The sequence below is a fragment of the Hippoglossus stenolepis genome, chromosome 3 (assembly GCF_022539355.2).
Source record: "Hippoglossus stenolepis isolate QCI-W04-F060 chromosome 3, HSTE1.2, whole genome shotgun sequence".
Taxonomy (NCBI): Eukaryota; Metazoa; Chordata; class Actinopteri; order Pleuronectiformes; family Pleuronectidae; genus Hippoglossus; species Hippoglossus stenolepis.
In genome coordinates, this window is record NC_061485.1 from 13535906 (window position 1) to 13555036 (window position 19131).

General features: G+C 41.6%; 2 protein-coding genes across 2 annotated transcripts; both read right to left on the minus strand.

The window, feature by feature from the left end:
- Positions 1-265: 265 nt before the first annotated feature.
- On the minus strand, positions 266-8946 carry sxph (saxiphilin). Its single transcript, XM_035152776.2, has 17 exons — positions 8810-8946; positions 8285-8448; positions 7482-7581; positions 7215-7391; positions 6946-7108; positions 6807-6871; positions 5981-6132; positions 5666-5852; positions 5440-5588; positions 5276-5366; positions 4404-4451; positions 4129-4317; positions 3862-4009; positions 2717-2799; positions 2428-2612; positions 1361-1547; positions 266-1266 (listed from the first exon to the last, which is right to left on the minus strand). The coding sequence occupies exons 1-17, from the start codon at positions 8853-8855 to the stop codon at positions 1223-1225; spliced, it is 2178 nt and encodes a 725-aa protein (XP_035008667.2). The 5' UTR covers positions 8856-8946; the 3' UTR covers positions 266-1222.
- sfi1 (SFI1 centrin binding protein) lies at positions 8518-19017 on the minus strand. The gene is made up of 31 exons (XM_035152775.2): positions 18477-19017; positions 18099-18170; positions 17877-17987; positions 16945-17039; positions 16721-16838; positions 16503-16605; positions 16209-16365; positions 15955-16116; positions 15771-15841; positions 15593-15685; positions 15390-15487; positions 15158-15224; positions 14784-14914; positions 14609-14690; positions 14352-14530; positions 14141-14216; positions 13937-14032; positions 13759-13835; positions 13543-13645; positions 13363-13459; positions 12958-13118; positions 12805-12879; positions 11993-12067; positions 11703-11879; positions 11420-11625; positions 11257-11340; positions 11019-11166; positions 10826-10913; positions 10628-10745; positions 10432-10531; positions 8518-9555 (listed from the first exon to the last, which is right to left on the minus strand). Exons 1-31 carry the CDS (start codon positions 18626-18628, stop codon positions 9355-9357), a joined length of 3573 nt encoding a protein of 1190 aa, XP_035008666.2. The 5' UTR covers positions 18629-19017; the 3' UTR covers positions 8518-9354.
- Positions 19018-19131: the final 114 nt, after the last annotated feature.

Sequence of the window (19131 nt, forward strand, 5' to 3'; positions counted from 1 at the left end):
TATATTTATATATATGTGTCTTTCAACGACAAGTGATGTACCTGAACCTAAAGATTAAAGATAAATAGAAAGACATAACACATAATTAAGATAAACAGACGGACACAAACTACAGCCTCAGTTTAAAGACATTAAACTAAAGATTAGCAGCTTCATGAGGGTTCTGTAGTAACACAGAGGAGGAGAACCCTCAACGACTAGGGAGGACAAAATAATAACAATACACATCTGATGGTTTTGTGGAAATATAAAAAAAAGGAAGTGGTCTGATAAATGAAATAATTTATTTGTCAAAAAACAAAGTGGGAAACAAAATCTTGGATCTGCCCTTTATCTGCATCTGCAACTAAATTGATCATCCGAGGCCCCATTCCTGCTCAAAATAAACCGAACAACAAACATACACCAGATTTAAAACACATGTCTTCATCACTATCTGTGTATCTCTTACACAGCTTATTCTCACGTTCAGACTTTTAATAACAAACACAGAGACTTCACTCATTATCTAGTCACCACTGTGCCGATGGAAGGGTGGGTGAAGTGTTTGAGTCCACAAAACACTTCTGGAGTCTCAGGGGTAAATAGTGTTGCAGCCGAATATGATCCACGTGCGAACATGGCTCCAGAGATATCAGAGGACATTTAGGCAAAAAACATGTTAAATGTTTCAAGTTTTTTTCTGTTGTTTATATGCGTTTGAAGAAGCGGTCACTAGTTACTTCAATTGTATTTGGCTGCAACTCTGTTTCCCCCTGAAACCCCTACATCGGCATTGTGGTGAGTAGATAATGAGTGAACTTTTGGGTGAACTATCCCTTTCAGGATTGAGTGAAACTGCAGTTACCAGTGCTGGGCCTCGTCACAGGTTATCACAATGTCAGGTTTGTGTTTTTTAAACTTGAAAACATTTGTCTCAGGAAAGAATTACCTGTCTTTATAAAACACACAGATTACACATGACACATCACTCCGACTTGATAAGATGTATTAATGACATCTTGAAGTTGCAAAAGAGAAAGCAAACATAATGATGAGTCGTTGAAAGGTCCTTTGTGTCAATCCCAACCCTTGTTGTGCACGACCACACATCCGGCAGTTTTTGTATGATCCCGATGATATAATTGATAGTTTGCAGCCATCAGTTATGGAGGAAAATAATGCGTGTGAAGGTTTTAACCATCGAGAAGAACATAAAGAGTTGTTTCCTTCTCTATGTCCGTTAGAATATGCTGCACACGTCCTGATTGCAAAACTCCAGGATATCTGTTGTAAGGAGAAGTAAGGAATACATTAGCAAAAGAGATGGTTATATAAATTTGACATGGAAATCAGGCAGTGTATTTGGTTGCAGCTGTACCAGAGTGTGTGCAGTTGAAGACGGATTCTGCATGGGAGTAAAACTCCTCTCCGAGGATGGAACGGTAATCCATGTGACTCGTGTGGACGAAACACTGCGTTGAATCTTTGAACAGCAGGTCACTCTCTCCGTACGGATGAGACTCAAAGAGCTGGAACTCTGCGTTTGGTTTGGCTGACAAAGTTTCCTTCATGGTAAAAAAAAAACGTGTTTAAAGATTTAAAGAATAAATATCAAACTTAACTGCCAAAGATTGTAATTTAAGTGCATTTCCTGATTTACACCAACATTAATCAAAGGAAACAGAAAAGTGGATCTTTGACAATGTGATTTTGACTCAGGCTGCTGTCAGGACAGGACATCAATTTCTTTTTGATAGCAATCGAAATGTGTCCATAACAAAAACATGGCATCAAGTTTATGGTCAGACTTAAAGGTTCAGTGTGTAGAATGTAGTGACATCTAGTGGTGAACTTGCATGTTGCAGCTGAATACCCCTCACCTCACCCTCCCCTTCCAAACAAAGAGAACCTGTGGAAGCCTTTAGTCGTCATAAAAACTCAAAAGGTGTTTAGTTTGTCCAGTTTGGGCTACTGTAAAAACATGGCGGCCTCCGTAGAGAGGACCCACTCCCTGTGTAAATTTAAAGTATTTAAAGTATTTAAATATAAAGGGCTCACTCTAGTGTAAAGAAAACAACAACTTGTACAGTTTAGATGACACACACTAGTGAAAACATCACTTGGATTATATTATATTCAATTTCTGCGAATAGATCCCTTTCACCTAAATCTTACACACTGAACCTTTAAACACATTCTTTAATCAGCCGATTCATTATTTGAATGAAAGACTTTTATTTTAGCTTTAGATCTTGTATGGTTGCTAAAAAGTGTTTAAAGTGTCTTAAAGTAAAACATCAAACTGTGAGTGAGAAATCCTGAGACTCTATTCTGCAGTGATGTAAAGAGACAGCATGTCACTAAGTGTGGAGCCACAGTGTGCACAAGAAGAGCCACATTTTAAAACCTCCCACATAGTTTGAAAATCAAATCCCATCAGCTGACCTGTGACTTCATGAGGAAGTCGTACACTCGCGCCGTGAGCACCGGCCGTGTCATGACAGTGTTCGGTGGGATGACCCCGAGGTTGCAGCTCTCCCACTCCGACAGCGGGGCCCGACGGCCGTCATCACACAGCAACTCGAAGTCTGATGACGTCAAACCCTCCGCCCAGCCACTGGAGCTCAAACCTGAAGCACGACCGGACAGAAACAAACACGGTGACATGATAAACACACAAGATAAACGCGCATCAGTGTGTGTTCCTGTCAGAAGTTAATGTTGAACATCTCACTGAGGATGTTATCTTGAAGGTTGTGCTGCTCTAAAAAGGCCACATCGCCGTAGCTTTTTCCACTGGGATCTCCGACCAGGCACCTGTGAAGATCAAAGAGGATTAAAGGGTCAGTTCAACCCAAGCTTTATGAAAATCTATATAGATTTTCTCACTTCAGCCACAGTGACATATCGGATTCTAGAGAGAAATGTTGCTGTTAAGTTTTTTAAATTGTCAATAATCAATATACTTATAACTAAAATTGATAAAATCACTACTTTTAAATGAAAGAGGTTGTTCGGTTTCTGAGTGATTAACCTGCGTGAGCTCTATCGCATTATTTAGTTTTCCTGCAGGAACGTATACGTGAGTTTACTCTTTTTGTTTTCAGGTGCAGCACTCAACTTTTTTCAGTGTAAAAGCTGCTATACTCAATGTTCACTTCCTGTGCAGCACTGATGACAGACACACAAAGTGAGCAACTCACTGGTGAACATAGTGAAGCAATAAGTCGCTTATGAGACAGATGTTCTTCTTCTTCTTCTTCTTCTTCTTTCGGTCTATTGAAGAGTTTGTATCTGTGTATGTCGGACAGATGTTTAGCTCCTCGAAGGATTACATTTTTTCCTCCCTGTTTGTTTGTTTGCTCGTCTCTCTCTGATTTCCATGAGATTTTGAGAGGGGGTGGGACATGGCACAAGGAAGAAGAACCCATTTCATTTTGGAGTTGATTTGCATAAACGGGCAGATCCAGGATTGTTTTTCACTTTCTTTGACGTGGCCAGATAGAGCATTAACCTTGGAGGAGATCTGCACTCTCTGAGCCCCCTTTCAGTTCCTTCAAGAGAACATAAATAGATACAAATCTAGTGAATGTTGAACTTCCAGTTGTCCAATAATGTGGTGATAGGTGATAATGTCTCAGTCTTGTGTTAAAAGTTGCTTCCCAGTAAAAGGAGTAAGGCCAGAAAATCTGTTAATGTAGTTTTAAATATAACCTTTCATTGCTGTGAGCAACATGAACTTAATTCTATTCACACCGACAACACAAATATCTTAAAACCAAAATGATCTTAATGGCTGTATATGGCTTCAGGTAAAAGAGGAATGTTTTTTCATACTTTGTGGAGAAACCTCTCTCTGAGGTAAGCCTCCGCTCCTACCTTAAAGCCCCCATGTTGCCATAGTAACGCTCATTGTGGTTGTCAGCGCAGCGTCTGGTTGCAGCCTCCCCGCTGCCTCCCATACACACTTTACACAGATTCCCCTGAGAGCCAGGAAGGCAGCCTTTCCAGAACACGTCATTGTAAACTAAGTCAACACAAAGGGACAGTGGTCACATGTCAGGGTTGTTGAAACAGAGGATAGCGTTTATAATGCCAATAATACAAGCAGGTGAATATTGGAGAATGTGTTAAATAAAGCAGCACCTTGGTTTGGATCACAGGAGCTGCTGTTGTGCTCCAGACTCAACGTGTGTCTGTAGGGCAGCATCCAGCCTGCGGGGCTGTACATGTGGCCCTGACAGGAGCGACGCCCTCCAAGGTTCCCGATGAAGACGTTCCTGTTGGAGCGCCTCGCAACTGCGACACCCACCACTGAGGGCAGCACTGAGGACGCTTTCCATTTAAAGACAATGATCACTTTAACTTTTTAAGATCACAGTGAGTTATGTGTGTAGCTGTTTTTCTCTTTTTCATCTTACCATCTGTCTCTAGGTGAGTTAATCCCCCAGTGAGCACACATTTACTTCCTAGAGTAGAAGAGAATTATGGCAGAAGCAGATCAATATAGTTTAAAGTTAAAGTTTAGATGAGAACTGCAACTAATTGTGGATGAGAACTTTTTAAACAACTGAACATTTAGTTCAAGAAATGTCAGAAAACAATGTAAACTTTCTTCAGATGATGTTGATTGTAGAGTCTGATAATAATAATAATACCTTTGTAAAATATAAATTGTTATCAATTGTTTCATGTGAAATTAGTTTTTGTAGTCAATAGAATTTCATCATAAAACTGAACAGATTCTGGTTCTAATAAGTTTTGTTTTTTCACAGAAACTTTGTTTGGATTTGTTTGGATGACTATTTGAGTAATTTTTAAAGCAAACATATAAAACACTGCTGGTTCAAGGTTCTCAAATGTGCAAAGTTTTTCTGTTTTGCGTAAGAGTCAGTTGGTTGGATGTAATTTGCAATATGACGATATCACCTCGGACAGTGTGGAACTGAGATGCACATTTTCTGACATTGCACAGTTGAAATTATAAACCAATTAAGTAAGAAAATCATCTGCAAATGATTAGAAAATAAGAAATCATGATTAGCCGCAGCCATAATCACCACATTATTTGTACAAAGGCTGAACTGATAATTTCAAATTGCCTGTTTTGTCCAAGTAAATAGTCCAAACTTTTACATTTGAGAAGTAGCAGATATTAGCATTTTGGATCAAATATCAAAATTCGGGACTAATGAAGACCAACAGTCGATAATGAACATAATTTGAAGCAATTTGATAATATGGATACATAGAAGTATGATGAGTCAGAAAAATAAAATATGTGGAGTCTTACCATAATATTCTGTCACTACAGGGATGAGACCACATTTCCCGGCGATGAAGGAGTGTGTTGCATCCAGCGAGGCAGCGTCCACCTCGTCCCTCTGTAGAAAAGGAACAGTGGCTTTTCTACAGAGTTTGATAAAATACTGATATCATGCAATTTATAAAACTCACCTTGATCTTCTCGATACAGTCCCTCATTGAAACGGCTCTGACACACACCAGAGGGTCTGATTTGATACTGAGAGCCCACTGTTCACACTTCTTCTGCTCTGCGTGGCTGATGCAGCACCATCGCACCACACTGTCCTCCAGTGAGCTGCCTGCACACAAGTTTAATGACGTCACACACGATCACACAGAGTCAGTGACTTTAAGATGAAAAGTAACAGTGAAGCACCTTCATGTCCGAGGCCTTTGAGCAGAGCCACATAATCCAGCCCCAGCACCTGACTGACGTCCATGTCGTCTGGAAGGACAAATAATTTATTTGTCATGTCTTTGAAGAGGAGGTCGTTCTCCCCGAAAGCAGAAGAGTTGAAGAGCTGGAAGCGCTGTCTCTCTCTCCCTCGACGACCAAACAGCATCTGAAGAATAACAGAGTCCACACAGGGGTTGGTGTTATTGGGATAAAACAATAATTTGGGAAATGGAGCACACAGAAATGATGTGTGATATCTGAGGGAAAAAGCATTTTATTTATTATTTTTTTTACCTGCACTGTCACAAGAAATTTGCGAGCAACCTTGCGAAAGTTGGATCTGGTGACGATGCCTCCGCCCGGACCACGTCCCAGGTTACAGGTTCTGTAGTGGCTGAGAGGAGCCTGTGTGCCGTCAGGACACAGTAACCTGAACTCATCACTCTCTGAGAGAAGAGACAGAATGTGAAGGGAGGAGGGAGAAAGGGCAGATGGTTAAAAAAAGATGATCTGGTGGAAGAAATCGTTTTTTAGCTTTTCTTTCATTCATTTATTTAGCAAATTCAAATTTCCTTTTTAAACTTAGCTGAGCTACCCTGCAGCCTTTTACCCTCAAGTTCCCCCTGATATTATTTTTCAGGCATTTCCTTGCCCTCAGTAAACATCCATCAATCAGTCAAGTTGCAGGAAATATGTGACCTTGAACTTTGATCAGTTCATCCTGAAGTCAAGTGAATGTTTGTAGCAAATTTTAAGAAATGTGTGTGTAAATCTGTGTATAATGTAGACCGGACAATTTCTTCCACCAAATCTGGATTAATATCTGGATCTGCACTAAACTGTCAAAACACGTAGATCTCAACACAAGAAAAAAGATCCATTATTTCTGGAGAAAATAAGGAAAAAAGCCAAATCTTGCAATGTTAAGAAAAGTGATTTTAAACTTTCTGCATCTGACTGGATCTGCCAAGATTTTCTAACTTCCGTCCACCGAGTGTGATTCAAATCTCTTCAGTAATTGTGGCATATTCCTGCTAACAAATACACAAACAGCCACAGGTGAGAACATAAGCTCCCTGGTGGAGGTGATGAATTGTAAGATATAAAATTCATTATTAACCTTCAATGCTTTCGAGGGCTAAATTGTCCACGAATGCAACATCCCCTGCACCTCTCCTCAGACATCTGTGACAGAGCAGGAGAGGTAAGAGGAGACCTTCATTCATGTTTTTACTGTAATTTCACATGTTGATTCAGACCTGAGGGCCCCCTGGCTGTTGTAGAAGGGCTCACTATGGGATGTTTCACAGCGGTAATTCTTCTGGCGAATGTAGGATTTCTGGCCTTGGCACAGAGCACACAGACGAGGAGCCATGGCAGCAGCTCCAGGGACACAGCTGGCACTGAAGAACGTGCTGACGTCTGAACGGGAGGAGAAAAACAAGTGAGGGGACTGAAAAACCCAAAATGTGAAAGAGAAATAAAACTTCATCACTGTCCTACATTCACTAGTTAATCTCTTCCTTACCTTGACTGAGCGGCTGCTCCTTCGACCAGCTCAGGTAGTTTCTGGACAGCAGGAAGCCGAGAGGAAGACTCCAGCCGGCTGTCCATCGTATGCCACTGTGACAACTCCTGAGGCCCTGCAGGGATCGGATGTCCAAGCTGCTGTTTGTCACCACAGCCACAGACAGAATGCAGCCTCCTGCCGAGCAGACACACACACACACACACTCGTAAACTGGCTCTGAACACAGGGATGTTGACGTTTTTAAAAGATGTAAAGCAAACCTACCATCACTGTATATTTCCTTGGCGATGGCAACGAGGCCGAACTGCTTCACAGCAGAATAAACCTCCCCTGCGTCTAATGTCACTACATCAGCACGGTTTGCCTGAAACAAAGAATTTAACAATAAAAGTTGAACTTCACGACTCCACCAGATGTTGATATGACGCCTCATAGACCTTCAGAGTCCATTTATTACAAAAATCCTCCCAAGAGTCAGAGGAATCAAACTTTTCCATGATTTTGCCAGGTTGAAGCTTCGGTTTAAAACATTTTGTATTTAAATTTATTGCTTTGTTGACACTTAAAATCTTGGAGTGTTTGCTGGGACGTTCATCTGAGGGAACTTCTCAGCAGGACATTTAGAAATTTAACGAAAGACACATTTCCAGAGCAAATGGAGGTTACATCTACTGTGCAAATATTTTGATTGAACCCTAACTGGTAAACAAATCTTTGCTGCACCTCAAAAAAACGAAATCAAATTAAAAGCATCGATATTCAACTAATATATGATGTACTACTATGCTAATTTAATAACTTCTTCTGTCTTTTTCAAATTGTTATTTGACTTCAAGTTGCATGTAGCACGGTTCTCATATTATGCTGACAATACAAAGATACCTTAGACTTTACGCAGGATGCCTCAATGCAAACAGTAAATCTCACCCCTCACCCAGATCTCCTCATTTTAATATTCATTTGTTTATTATTCTAAACCTCTGGAGTCCTGAACAAGATTTCAAGAACAATGTTACTGGTGCAACATATTCATTTGCTTTGTTTCCTACTGATTTGGAATGCCTCACCCTGATCCTCTCGATGCAGTCAGATGTGCTGGACGCTCGTATGCATGAGAGTCTTGCAAAAGCTGCCACAACAGCTGGAGGCAGCACCGCCACCAGAGCTTTGGCCAGTTCTGCACACTTCCTCTGCTCAGGATCGGACACCGTGCACCACCGCATCTTCTTTGCTGCCATTTAAAGAACCATTCAAACGATCCACATAAGTCAGTCAAGAGGAGTAAAACACTGCACTGCTGCATATTTGAGTGGTTTTAATATTTATTTAATGATTTTCTTTGTGCATCCACTCAGTGTAAAGATCTGAAGGCAACGTTTCATTTTATCAAACTGTGAAATCATTTTATTTCCAAGTTAAAATAAGTTCTAATATATACGTCATGAAAAGCAAAAAGCTCCACAAAGAGGGGGACAACTTTCCCAGCGACAATCAAAAGCTCAAATAACAATAATCAACGCAGTTAGAATGTACATGACGACAAAATAACTTATCAATATAAATAAATGAACTGGCTCAGGAACAAAACTCACCCATGATACAGCAGACAAACATGTAAAAGAGTAAAAGTCCTCGCATTGCTGCAGCTCAAAGATTTGGACAGATCTGTCTAACGCAGAGCACAACACCCAGTTGCCCTTTCTGTTCGTTTCCCTGCCAAGGTTCTCCAAAAGTACAAGAGACGCTGGTCCTAATGGGGAAATAGAAAACCTATTGCGTAAGGCCACTCCTCTGAAAAAGTCACTTTTTTCACACATATGGAAAATATTTAACACCAGCTGTCACAAGGACAACCCCTACCCAACGTTTTCATAGAAGTGTTGATGTAGAGGTGAAGACGCCTTTTAAGTGCTTGGATTTATATGCAGAGACAGTTTTAAGACCATTTACATGATATTTAATAAAAAAAACATCACCTGGACCGCAGGTGCTGCACAGGTATAAAAGTTCAAAAAAGTAAGCTTATAGCATTATTTGTGTCGACATTTTACTTTCTCAAATCTTTGTCAGAGTCTCACATCATTCTACTAAATGTGATCGTAGCAGGAGAACAGTTCCGAACGTGTAGCAGGTGTAGTCACTCTGGGAGTGTGTGAGGACCGGTTCTGTTTCCAGTCACGTTGTAAACAGTTTCCATCTCTCTTGTTTTCCGACTGAGAGCAGACACCCCCGACGTGTGGAGGGCAGTCTCTAAACGCTGGATCCTCTCTGCGTGCAGCAGCATCTTTGGCTTCCGATTGGTCAGTTGGGAGGAGAGTCTGTCGATGCGCTCGTCCAGCTGTCAACAACAAGAACGCCCACTGTGACTCAGGCAAAATCACATCCAGTGTCAGTGACTTGATACAGTTTCAGTTTATGTGACCGCTGACTGAGATGTATCGCTCAAACGAGGCCTTCGACAAAATTCAAGCTATTAGTGTATCTTTCCAAATTGAATTACCTCAGACAGTTCATAGTATATCCACTTGTGAGAGAGCATAACTTCATAAATTCTTTTATGTGAAACACGTGACATGCAGATGTGAAACAGCGGGGCAAATTAAATTTAATATTAATTTACTACACATGTTCTCCCTGTGTTTTTGTGGGTTTTGGGTGAGTTCTCAGGCTTTCTCCCACATCCAAAGACATCCAGCTTAGGTTAATTGGAGACTCAAACATCCAATGACTCCCAGGATAATTGGTACAGATAATTGATGGATGGATTGACTTACTATTATGTGGCAGACAGAGTATTGACTTTAGGCTATTGGAGATTTCTCTGACCATTGTTGATGAACAAGATCATCATCAAACCCATTGTGGATACAGCACATTCTTCTCTCGTTAGCAATACATGGTTATATTTGTAATTTAGAGTTTGTTATTCGTGAAATTAATGACATGAGGGGACATTCAGCAAAACATTTTTAATTCAAGTATTCTTTGGTTTTAAATGATTTTACAAATCATTAATAAACTTGAGCCAAGGTCACTGTTTATGTTTGAAACTGTGAGAAAAATTGGAGTAAAATAACTAATTGTTAATCACAAATCAACCTTTTTTTAGGTCCACAAGCCAACACTGATAATTGTGTCCTCGTGCAGCCGCTGGATTTCACAGTATGAAAATGTTGTTACCTGTTGAACATGTAACATGATCTGATCTCCTTACCTCCTTCAACTCCAGACAAACAGAATCTTTTTCCATTTGGTCATCCTCTCCACTGGTCTGCAGCCAACTCTGCAACACCTCTCTCAGTTTCTGCCATGACCTGGAGACACACACACAAACACACAGAGCATCAGTTACTATAGCGACAACATGAACAACACCACAAGAAGAAAGGAAAAACGGTCCCTTTCTTTACCTGAGCTGTTTCCTGTCCCGTTGGAAACTCTTCATGTTGAGCTGAATGCTGAGCAGTTCTCTCGTCAGAAATGACGTTGGATCAGTTCTTGCATCTTCTACATCAAGACTCTCAGTTTCTTCATTGGACAAAACATAATATCAACTTCAAATCTTGTTTTTCATAATCACTGAAAAGAAACAGTGCAGCCGGACCTACCTGGATACCTGGAGTAATGTTTGAAGGGAGAAACCAACTGATGAAAAGAAACACAGGGGATGTCTCCAGTCCATCTGCTTTTTCCCAACTTGGAAAAAATAAACAAATCATAACGCAAAGTAATTATTATCTTTTCTCAATTAAGCACTGAATTTGAATTGATATTTGTCCAAATCAACCAGGTGATTATTACCGTAGTTTGAGACCCAGTGTTCATGAAAGCAGAAGGAGGCAAAAGAAGGTCTTCGCTTCCTTCCGTCTTCGGGCTCGGATGTGTGGAGCTAACCAGGGCATCAGCAGGATGGAGGCCGGTCAACACCGCCGTCTGGTTTTTCTGAAAACTGAAGGGTTTTGGTTTCAAGTTATGATTTGTAATATGAGATACATATGCAAGATCCCAAAATAATGTAGTGCTTGAAAAAGAGATTTACCCTGTATGTGGCAAGACTGAGACTGGAGACTCAAACTGTTCTCTGCAGCGACGGGGTTGTCGTCGAGTTATGTTTGTAGCAAGCCTGTTTAAAAAAAAGAAAACTGTGAGACATGAGTTCATGTGTTGAGCACAGATTTGCGGTGTCAGGGAATCAGACTCACAGCTTGCTGAGCTCTACGTCTTCAGCTTCCTGCTCCACTGAGTCAGACGCGGAAACTCTCTCTGGTCCATGTGTCGTCAAACAGAAGGTCACGCTCTTTTTCCGAGGTTGCTCTATAACTGCTTTTTCTCTTTGAGGTTTACAAAGCGCCCGCTGCTTCCACCGCATAGCACAACGTCTGACCACTCTCTGGAGATGCCGCGATCTCTGCAGGACACAGGACAGACTTGAAGAGATAGCACTCACGGTGAAGTGATAGAAAATTTCCCCACTCGGATACCCACTTGTTCTTGGCTGTGCTGCGTGAGGCTCGTCGTGAGGTCGTTCATGTGAGCAGCATATGTGAGGATGCACGTGACGCCCTCCCTCAGCAGCTGGTCTCTGTAGACCCGTGCAGCTGAGGCTGCCTGCTCCTGCTCCCGGCGCTGCTCAGTGACCAACAGCCTCCATCCATACAGCACCTGCAGCACATGCACCAAGACACACCAAACACGTTAGAGTGAGAAGCAACTCAGCAATCTTTCTAGCTTGAATTTATCGGGGGGGGGGCCTTGAGAAAAAAAAAACGTGTTACCTTGGACTGAAGAGTGAGAGACCAGTGCCAGAGCGCTTTCTCCGTCTGCTTAGCTTCTCTTCGTCTGTGCTGCAGCTGTTCGCAGGAAATAAACCCAAGTGATTTAAATGTAAACATTGGGCAGACACTTTGCTCCAAAGTGACGTACAACTGAGGGACAACACCAAAGCTAAGGTACAGTACAGACGTATTAAGTGCTAAATCTGTGTGGGAGATGAGGTAGAGAGGTGCACAGCTGGTGATAGTTAGACATGTCAGGGTGTTACAGGTGATGGGAGAGCAAGTGTTCTCAAGAGATGAACTCACAGCCACTTAAACTGTCGTAAATCAAACCACATATATACAATAGCTACTCACATTCATTCTCCATGTGGCAAGCTGAACTATTACCACCACAAGAAAGAAAATCATACAAATAAGAGTGGCAATTCCCTTTTTAACTATGACTATCAGTTTTAATGGGCAAGTCCAGCAATTTATGTTTTTCTATTTATATTAAGTTGAGGGAATGTAAGAGATTATTTGATACAATAAAGTCAAAATCAAAGCTGCAGAAACTCATATGTTCTTTTGTGGGCCAATATCATATATACATTGCGAATTAGCTGATATTATCATCCAACTGATAAATCGAGTAAACTCTGAACTTTAATAACCTCCTTCAAAGCCACAGAGACATTATACAACAGTTTTCACTGGCTGAATATTAGTAAGATTGTTAATAATCATCTTCATGAAAAATAAACTGATCTTTATGTGTAAAATCAGTTGGGTGCCTCTTGAGAGGTTGAGCATGTGAGACATCAACAAACCTTTGTTTTCCATTGTTCATAGTAGGCCTGGTACATCTTCAATCTCAGCAACAAGATTCCTTGTCGCTTCATCACCTATGAAGAAGAAATATTTTTAAGAATTCATATCACAGCGTGGGGATTTACAAAACAAAGGGAAAATGGATTATAAACCTTATTTTTCCGGTTTTGGTCCTGATGCTTATTCCAATGTTTCAGTGCTTTAGAGAGGAGTGTGGAGTCATGATGCCATCTGGCTTTCTCCATACACATCCTCTCCTTGCGAGCCTCTCTGGTTCGTTTCCTCCACTGAGTGAACGACCGCAGCAGAAACACTGAACACAGAAAACATCAGCTTATAAGGTGCAGAACATTATAGATGCAAGCTGACGAGTGAATTTTTCTAGAGGAATCTTGTGGTTTATGCAATAAATCACTGTAGAATGTAGGGATATTAACTTTTGAAAAGAAAGCCACCCTTGGTTTGCTTGTTTTATGAATCTTTGAAATTTCATTAATGAGCTGTACACGATGTGAGAGCCAATCAAAATGCATTAAACAAACATACAAACTTGTTACCTTGGTTTATGGCTCTCTGAGCCCTGCTAACTGCCTCCCCCTGCTGGTGGTGCTTTATCACTGCAAGTGTTGTTGCTTCTCTCCATGCAAGAAACACCTTTGGAGATTTAGAGCAAGAAAGCAATAAACAAAGGCTCAGATGAAAACAATTAGTTTTGAAGATAAAAGACTGATTTCCACCTTAGACAGGAGAAAGTGCTGAGAGTGATTCTGTGCTCGTTGCTCCAGGTGTCGACTCTCTGCCTGCAGCCCTGCGTTCTCCCTCCACACTGACAGAACCATTCTGGAGAGACATGACTGAAACTGATGATGCTGATATAAACCTGTGGTTTCTGATTAGAGAAAGACGAACTTTTCAGCCTCACAGAATTTAATCACAACATTTGTGTTTAATACCTGAGAAAGTTCTGGGTTTTCTTTCTGTGAAGTTCCTCTGCCTGATCGTAGACATGTGACATTTGCAGATTGTGTGTCTGTGAATACAGCCACAGTGTTAACAGCTTTCCCATTAGCTTTATCAAATCCAGTGCATGATATCATGTGATTACATTGCCTGTAACTAAGATTAATATACCCTCCAGGCCACAAAGGTGTGTTTGAGAAGTTTAGTTTCATTGAAACGCTGCATCTCCTCCAGTTTGCTTTTTTTCCCTCTCTTGATGTGGACAAACTGATCAAACACACGGAAAGAAAACAGGAAAATAATCAGCAACTATTCGGGAAAAAAATGTATAAAATAAAATGAAGGTGTAAGGACAGACAGAGATGAAAAAAGCACCTTTTTCCATTTCTCCAGAGCCCATTTCAAGCGACACAGGTCCCCCTGATGACAGGCCTGATGTTCTCGGCTTCTCCTGTCACAGAAATAAACAAACCGGTAAGCTCGCAGCACTGAGAGCTCACAGCACTGATATACTTACTAGTAGTGGTACATACATACTTGTAACTAGAACAGATAAATCCCTGCAGCAGTACAGAGTTTTCCTCACCTGTCTCGTATCTCAGAGCTGTATTCCTTCCACTGCGTCACCGTCTTGTGGAGAAGTCGCTGCAGGTACAGATGCTCGGAAGCTTCCTGTTTCTCCTCCTCACTGAGCCGCTGCTCTGTCCTTTGCCTCCAGCAAGCAAAGGCTCTCTGCATGTGGTATTGCTCCTCGTGGAGAATTGCCTGATAACGAGTTAACTGTCAGTGTCTGATACACACACGTAATCAACAATGTAGTTTTTCCATCTACAGCTGACGTACCATTCGCTCAGACAGCATCTGCTCCTTGTGCTTCTCTGATCGTCCCCACCAGGTGTAAAACACCCAAGTGAACTGACGCTGCCTGAAAACACAGGAAATAAACTAATCTGATCATCTCTGCCTGGTTTGGAAATAAATCTACAAACAAGTCTGGAGGAAAAAGTGTGTAACTCACTGGTTAAAAACTTCAACCTTGTGTTTCCTGTGTTTGTGGAGTCTCCTCTGAAGAGTGAATTCAACCCATGAGGTGAAACACTCAGGCAGCATACGCCCTGCAAACCAAACGTCTGCCTGATGCTCCAGTTCCTACAGAAAATAATTTTTTGTAAATTTGCTATTGAATGATATCAAAATTGTTGTAAATAGATTTTCTGTCGATTGACTAATCACTTAACTGACAAACTGTTTCAGCTCTAAAATCAAGGAAAACATTTTTTTTCTGGTTTAAAAATAAAGAATTTAGAGCAATTAACCCTCGGGAGTCTTGACCTATTATTTGCTTTTTTGGGAAGTTTTTTTTTTTGTTGAAATATGTTTTTTTTTAAATACCTGCATGTGTCTCTGTTCAGCAAGTTTCTCCCTCCAGTCGCGAAAACAGCTACTCAGCACGGACATGCTGTCAAAATGCAAAACGGATAAATAGATAGAGATTCAAATCCAAATTAATCACACAGGAATGACTTAAAATTAAGTGTTAAACATACTGATGTAACGCTTTATATCAATACATATATTACTTCACCTCAGGGCTAATATAGTTGAAGCTAAAGAATAAAAGCACCTGTAGATGGTCGCTGCCTTTTCTGTTAGAGGTTGAAAACTCTTGTCTTCAGCCTCCTCCAGTCGATCCTGCCACAGCCTCCAAAACTTCCTCAGCATCTACATGAAACACAAAACTCCCACCATTCAATCAATGGAGACTTTAATTGAAGTTCTTCACTAATCGTGTATTTCTTGGTGGAGCGCTGAATTGTTGTTGTTTACGGTTTGATGATGATGCTGGACAGCCATGTTGTTGTTCAAGCGATGTGTTTGGTTCCAGGTGACGTTGAGAAAAAGTCCCTGCAGTCCAGCGCTCTGCAACAAGAACCCACAGTCTTCAACACATGAACTGATCACAAGCTGTATCATTATACGCAGTAGCTTAATGTTTGGTTCTTACCAACAGATGATGCTGGTGGTGTTGAATCGCCGTCTGGTTCATTTCAGCTTCGTCTCTGCAGAGCGTCACATCTACTGATGAGCTCAAGAATCAAACGCGTGAACTGATCATTACAGCAACTCACAATTCTACAGACTTTTGATGCTGCAGTAGAAAATAAAAGATTGGGTATTGATTAGGATACAAGTTCTCCATCGCTGCAGTGCTCTGCGTTGGCTGCTCTGTGTGGCTAACTGCCCTGCAGCTTGTAATTGCACCTCCTCACTCCACCTGCGATGCAACGCCTTCCTCCAATGACTCAAGCACGTCCTCGCCAGGCGGAGGTAACAGGCCCGCTGAGCTGCGGCTACAAAAATCAAAACAGGCGTATTAACAGATAACTGAATAATACAACGTAAACACAAAAAGTATGTATAACAGGCAGGTAATTAAAATAACCTTGCGACGTTCTTCTGGTTTGGCAGCAGGACACATAACTCGTCCACTGATGCAGTGTGTTTCTCTTCAGTTTGAGGATGAAGTGAAGTGAAGCTCTGGATTCTTTCTCTTTCTGACAACGAAAAGCTACGTGCATTTCTGTCCACTGAAGCCAAGCCTTTGCAAAAAGAGAGCAGAGCACACATCTCCCAAAGTAAATAACCACATAGGAAATACTACAGAGGTCAGTATGTATGTCGCGGCAATGGATAATGAGAAGACACAAGTTATGAATGAGTCAGATGAAGTGTTTACCCTCTTCTTTAAAGCCAGCGCCTGCTGTTTGACAGTTTGCTCCTCCAAAGTGTAAAGGTCTCGAAGCCGCTGCAGCCTGGTCCGCCATAAGCTCCATGCAGAACTGCACAGTAAAACATCATGAGTGTAGAACTACACGACCGAAGCTAAGGGCGTGATGACACCATCAGGGAGGATCATCTCCACAGTGCTGTGCCTTGTGACTAGAGTTCACTTACTGCAGAGCTGCGAGTCTGTTATGCTCAACAGCTGATTGTATCATCCTCTTCTTCATCCGTCTCATCTCTACGAAAACCTCCCACCGCTCCCAGACCAGACGTATCCGTTGCCTGTCAGCTGGTCCGTGAAACAAAGTGATTAGTGTCACAGCAGCTTCATGTGTATCTGAATGACGTGATGTTATATTAAGTTGGATGTACTTATCCTATCCTATAATTCATACCGTATGATTCAGCGTTTTTCAGTTTGCTCTTCTTTTCCCTCTGCAGGGAGATATATGTTTGCCAGCGATGGAACGCCAAGTTACACAGATAATACCTGAAACACAAAGTAATTAATGAGCAAACACAATAATCATCTGTGACCAGCTTCACCCATTTACACACATTCATACACATTATTTATACTCGAGCAGAACAGCTTTCAGTGGCAATTTCTGGTTCCCTGAGTTCCCTGAGCTGGGGATCCAGATTCTGAGCCACAGCCACAAATCTACCAAACTATAGTATCTACATATATAGCCATCATTTGAGAAAAAGCCTTATTTATAATAGGTGGACACGTGCTCTGATTGGTGGATCAAATTCATCTGAGTGTCATTTGAACTCAAGCGTCAACTGAAGGGATGAAACTTCCAGAATTGTGCAAAGTTAGTCAATTCCTCTAATTTGCTTAGATTTGGGGCTTAAGTGCAGAATCTTCAACATTTCCTCCTCATTTTACATGACATAACTTCTGGTGATTTCAAAAAGAAATCCAGGTCTATTGTATGTGTAAATATTAGAGGTTTGTCAATGGGGTCTTGACTTTTTGACCCCACTGTATATATCAGCCAATATATCTATATTGGATTTCTTTTTACTGTCTAAAATCTGTATCAGCATTGGCCCCTCAAGGGGTTTCACAAGATAATTCTGAGGGGTCATGAGATCACCCGTGAGAGAATCAAAAAAGTAAAGCTGAGCTCCACAAATTTAATTTCTCAAACGGTTCCTTTTTGTGCAAAACAATTTGATCAGTTATTTAAATAAAATCACTGCTCCTGTAAGATAAATGTCATGGAGTAAAAAGTCCAAATGAAGTCTAAAATCGAAATAATGAAGTAAAGTACCTGAGATTTGTACTTAATTACAACCTGTAACTGTTTGAGCTGACCTGTAGTGACACTGGGCCCTTGTTGTCAGACTCCACTCTCTCCTGGACGTCCACCACTCGTCTCTCCATCCTTCTACGGCTCGTCTCAGCACCACACTGTCATAGTGAGACCTGCACCACACAATGATCCCTTCAGTGAGTGACCTCCGGCTCAGTTAGGACTCATGACGACACAATGAGATGTAAACACGACTTATTTACAAAATAAATGGGACACATCACCTGGCTTTGTGGGGTGGAACTCGACCAAAGGTTTTCTCCATCCACATGTGCAGGAACTTTCTGGCCAGGTGCCTGCAGAGGTTGGAAAGGACAGAAGAAATGATACATGATCACCCGCATTATGTTCTGCACTTTAACTCTATTAACTATCCAATATCAACGGTTCATGTGTCTTTACACTGTATATATTAGTTTAATTACATTCATATTTTTCTATATTTTTATCCATTACACTTAACCATGTTACTTACGACTAACTGATGCCTATTTTGACTCCTGCTGCTGTAATAATGTCCTGAATGTGGGACTAATAGAGGAATATCTTATCTTATCAAGATCAGCAAAGGAAACCCCAGACTCCATGAAGTGATCCCGCACCTGATCCTCAGCTCCTTGAGTCTTCCACCTCTGTTCCAGTTGTATCCGACTCTGTACGGAATCTTTCTGCAGTGAGCTCTGCGGACTGCTTTTGTTTCCCCTCCTGATCTGACACAGCCCGGTCCTGTGTCCGTCCGTCTACTCTGCATCATATTCAATCATCGGCGTCGGTTCTGGAGGTAAATCAACAGCGACGGACACTTTATCTCCGTCCACACAGCAACACTGACATATGTCCCCGACTTGAAGAGACTGAAACTGTCTCTAAGTGCCGCGCGTTTGTTTTTCCTTGTCACGTGAGGACTGGGGGAAGGTCCAGAGATCCGGTTGCCAACGGCAACAGGCTGCGCCGCCGTCCTGCGCACTCCGCAGACTGCGTCAAACTGCTCTTTCTGGTGTTTTGACTTTATTTAATGATGTTTTCAGACTGTGACCGACGCCGGTTTGATGAGAACCTTCCCTCGTGTTCTCTAGCTGAGTCATGTTTACTGTCCCGTGAACAGAAAAGTCAGGAACGCCACCGGGGTCCTGTCAGACTAACGGCAACACGCAGTATCACACCTTGACAGCACGAGAGGGCGGAGTGTCACATTTTCAGCGTAGCCCGAGCAGATGGCTGTGACGTAAACAAAATCAAGCAAACCCCTAAACAAAG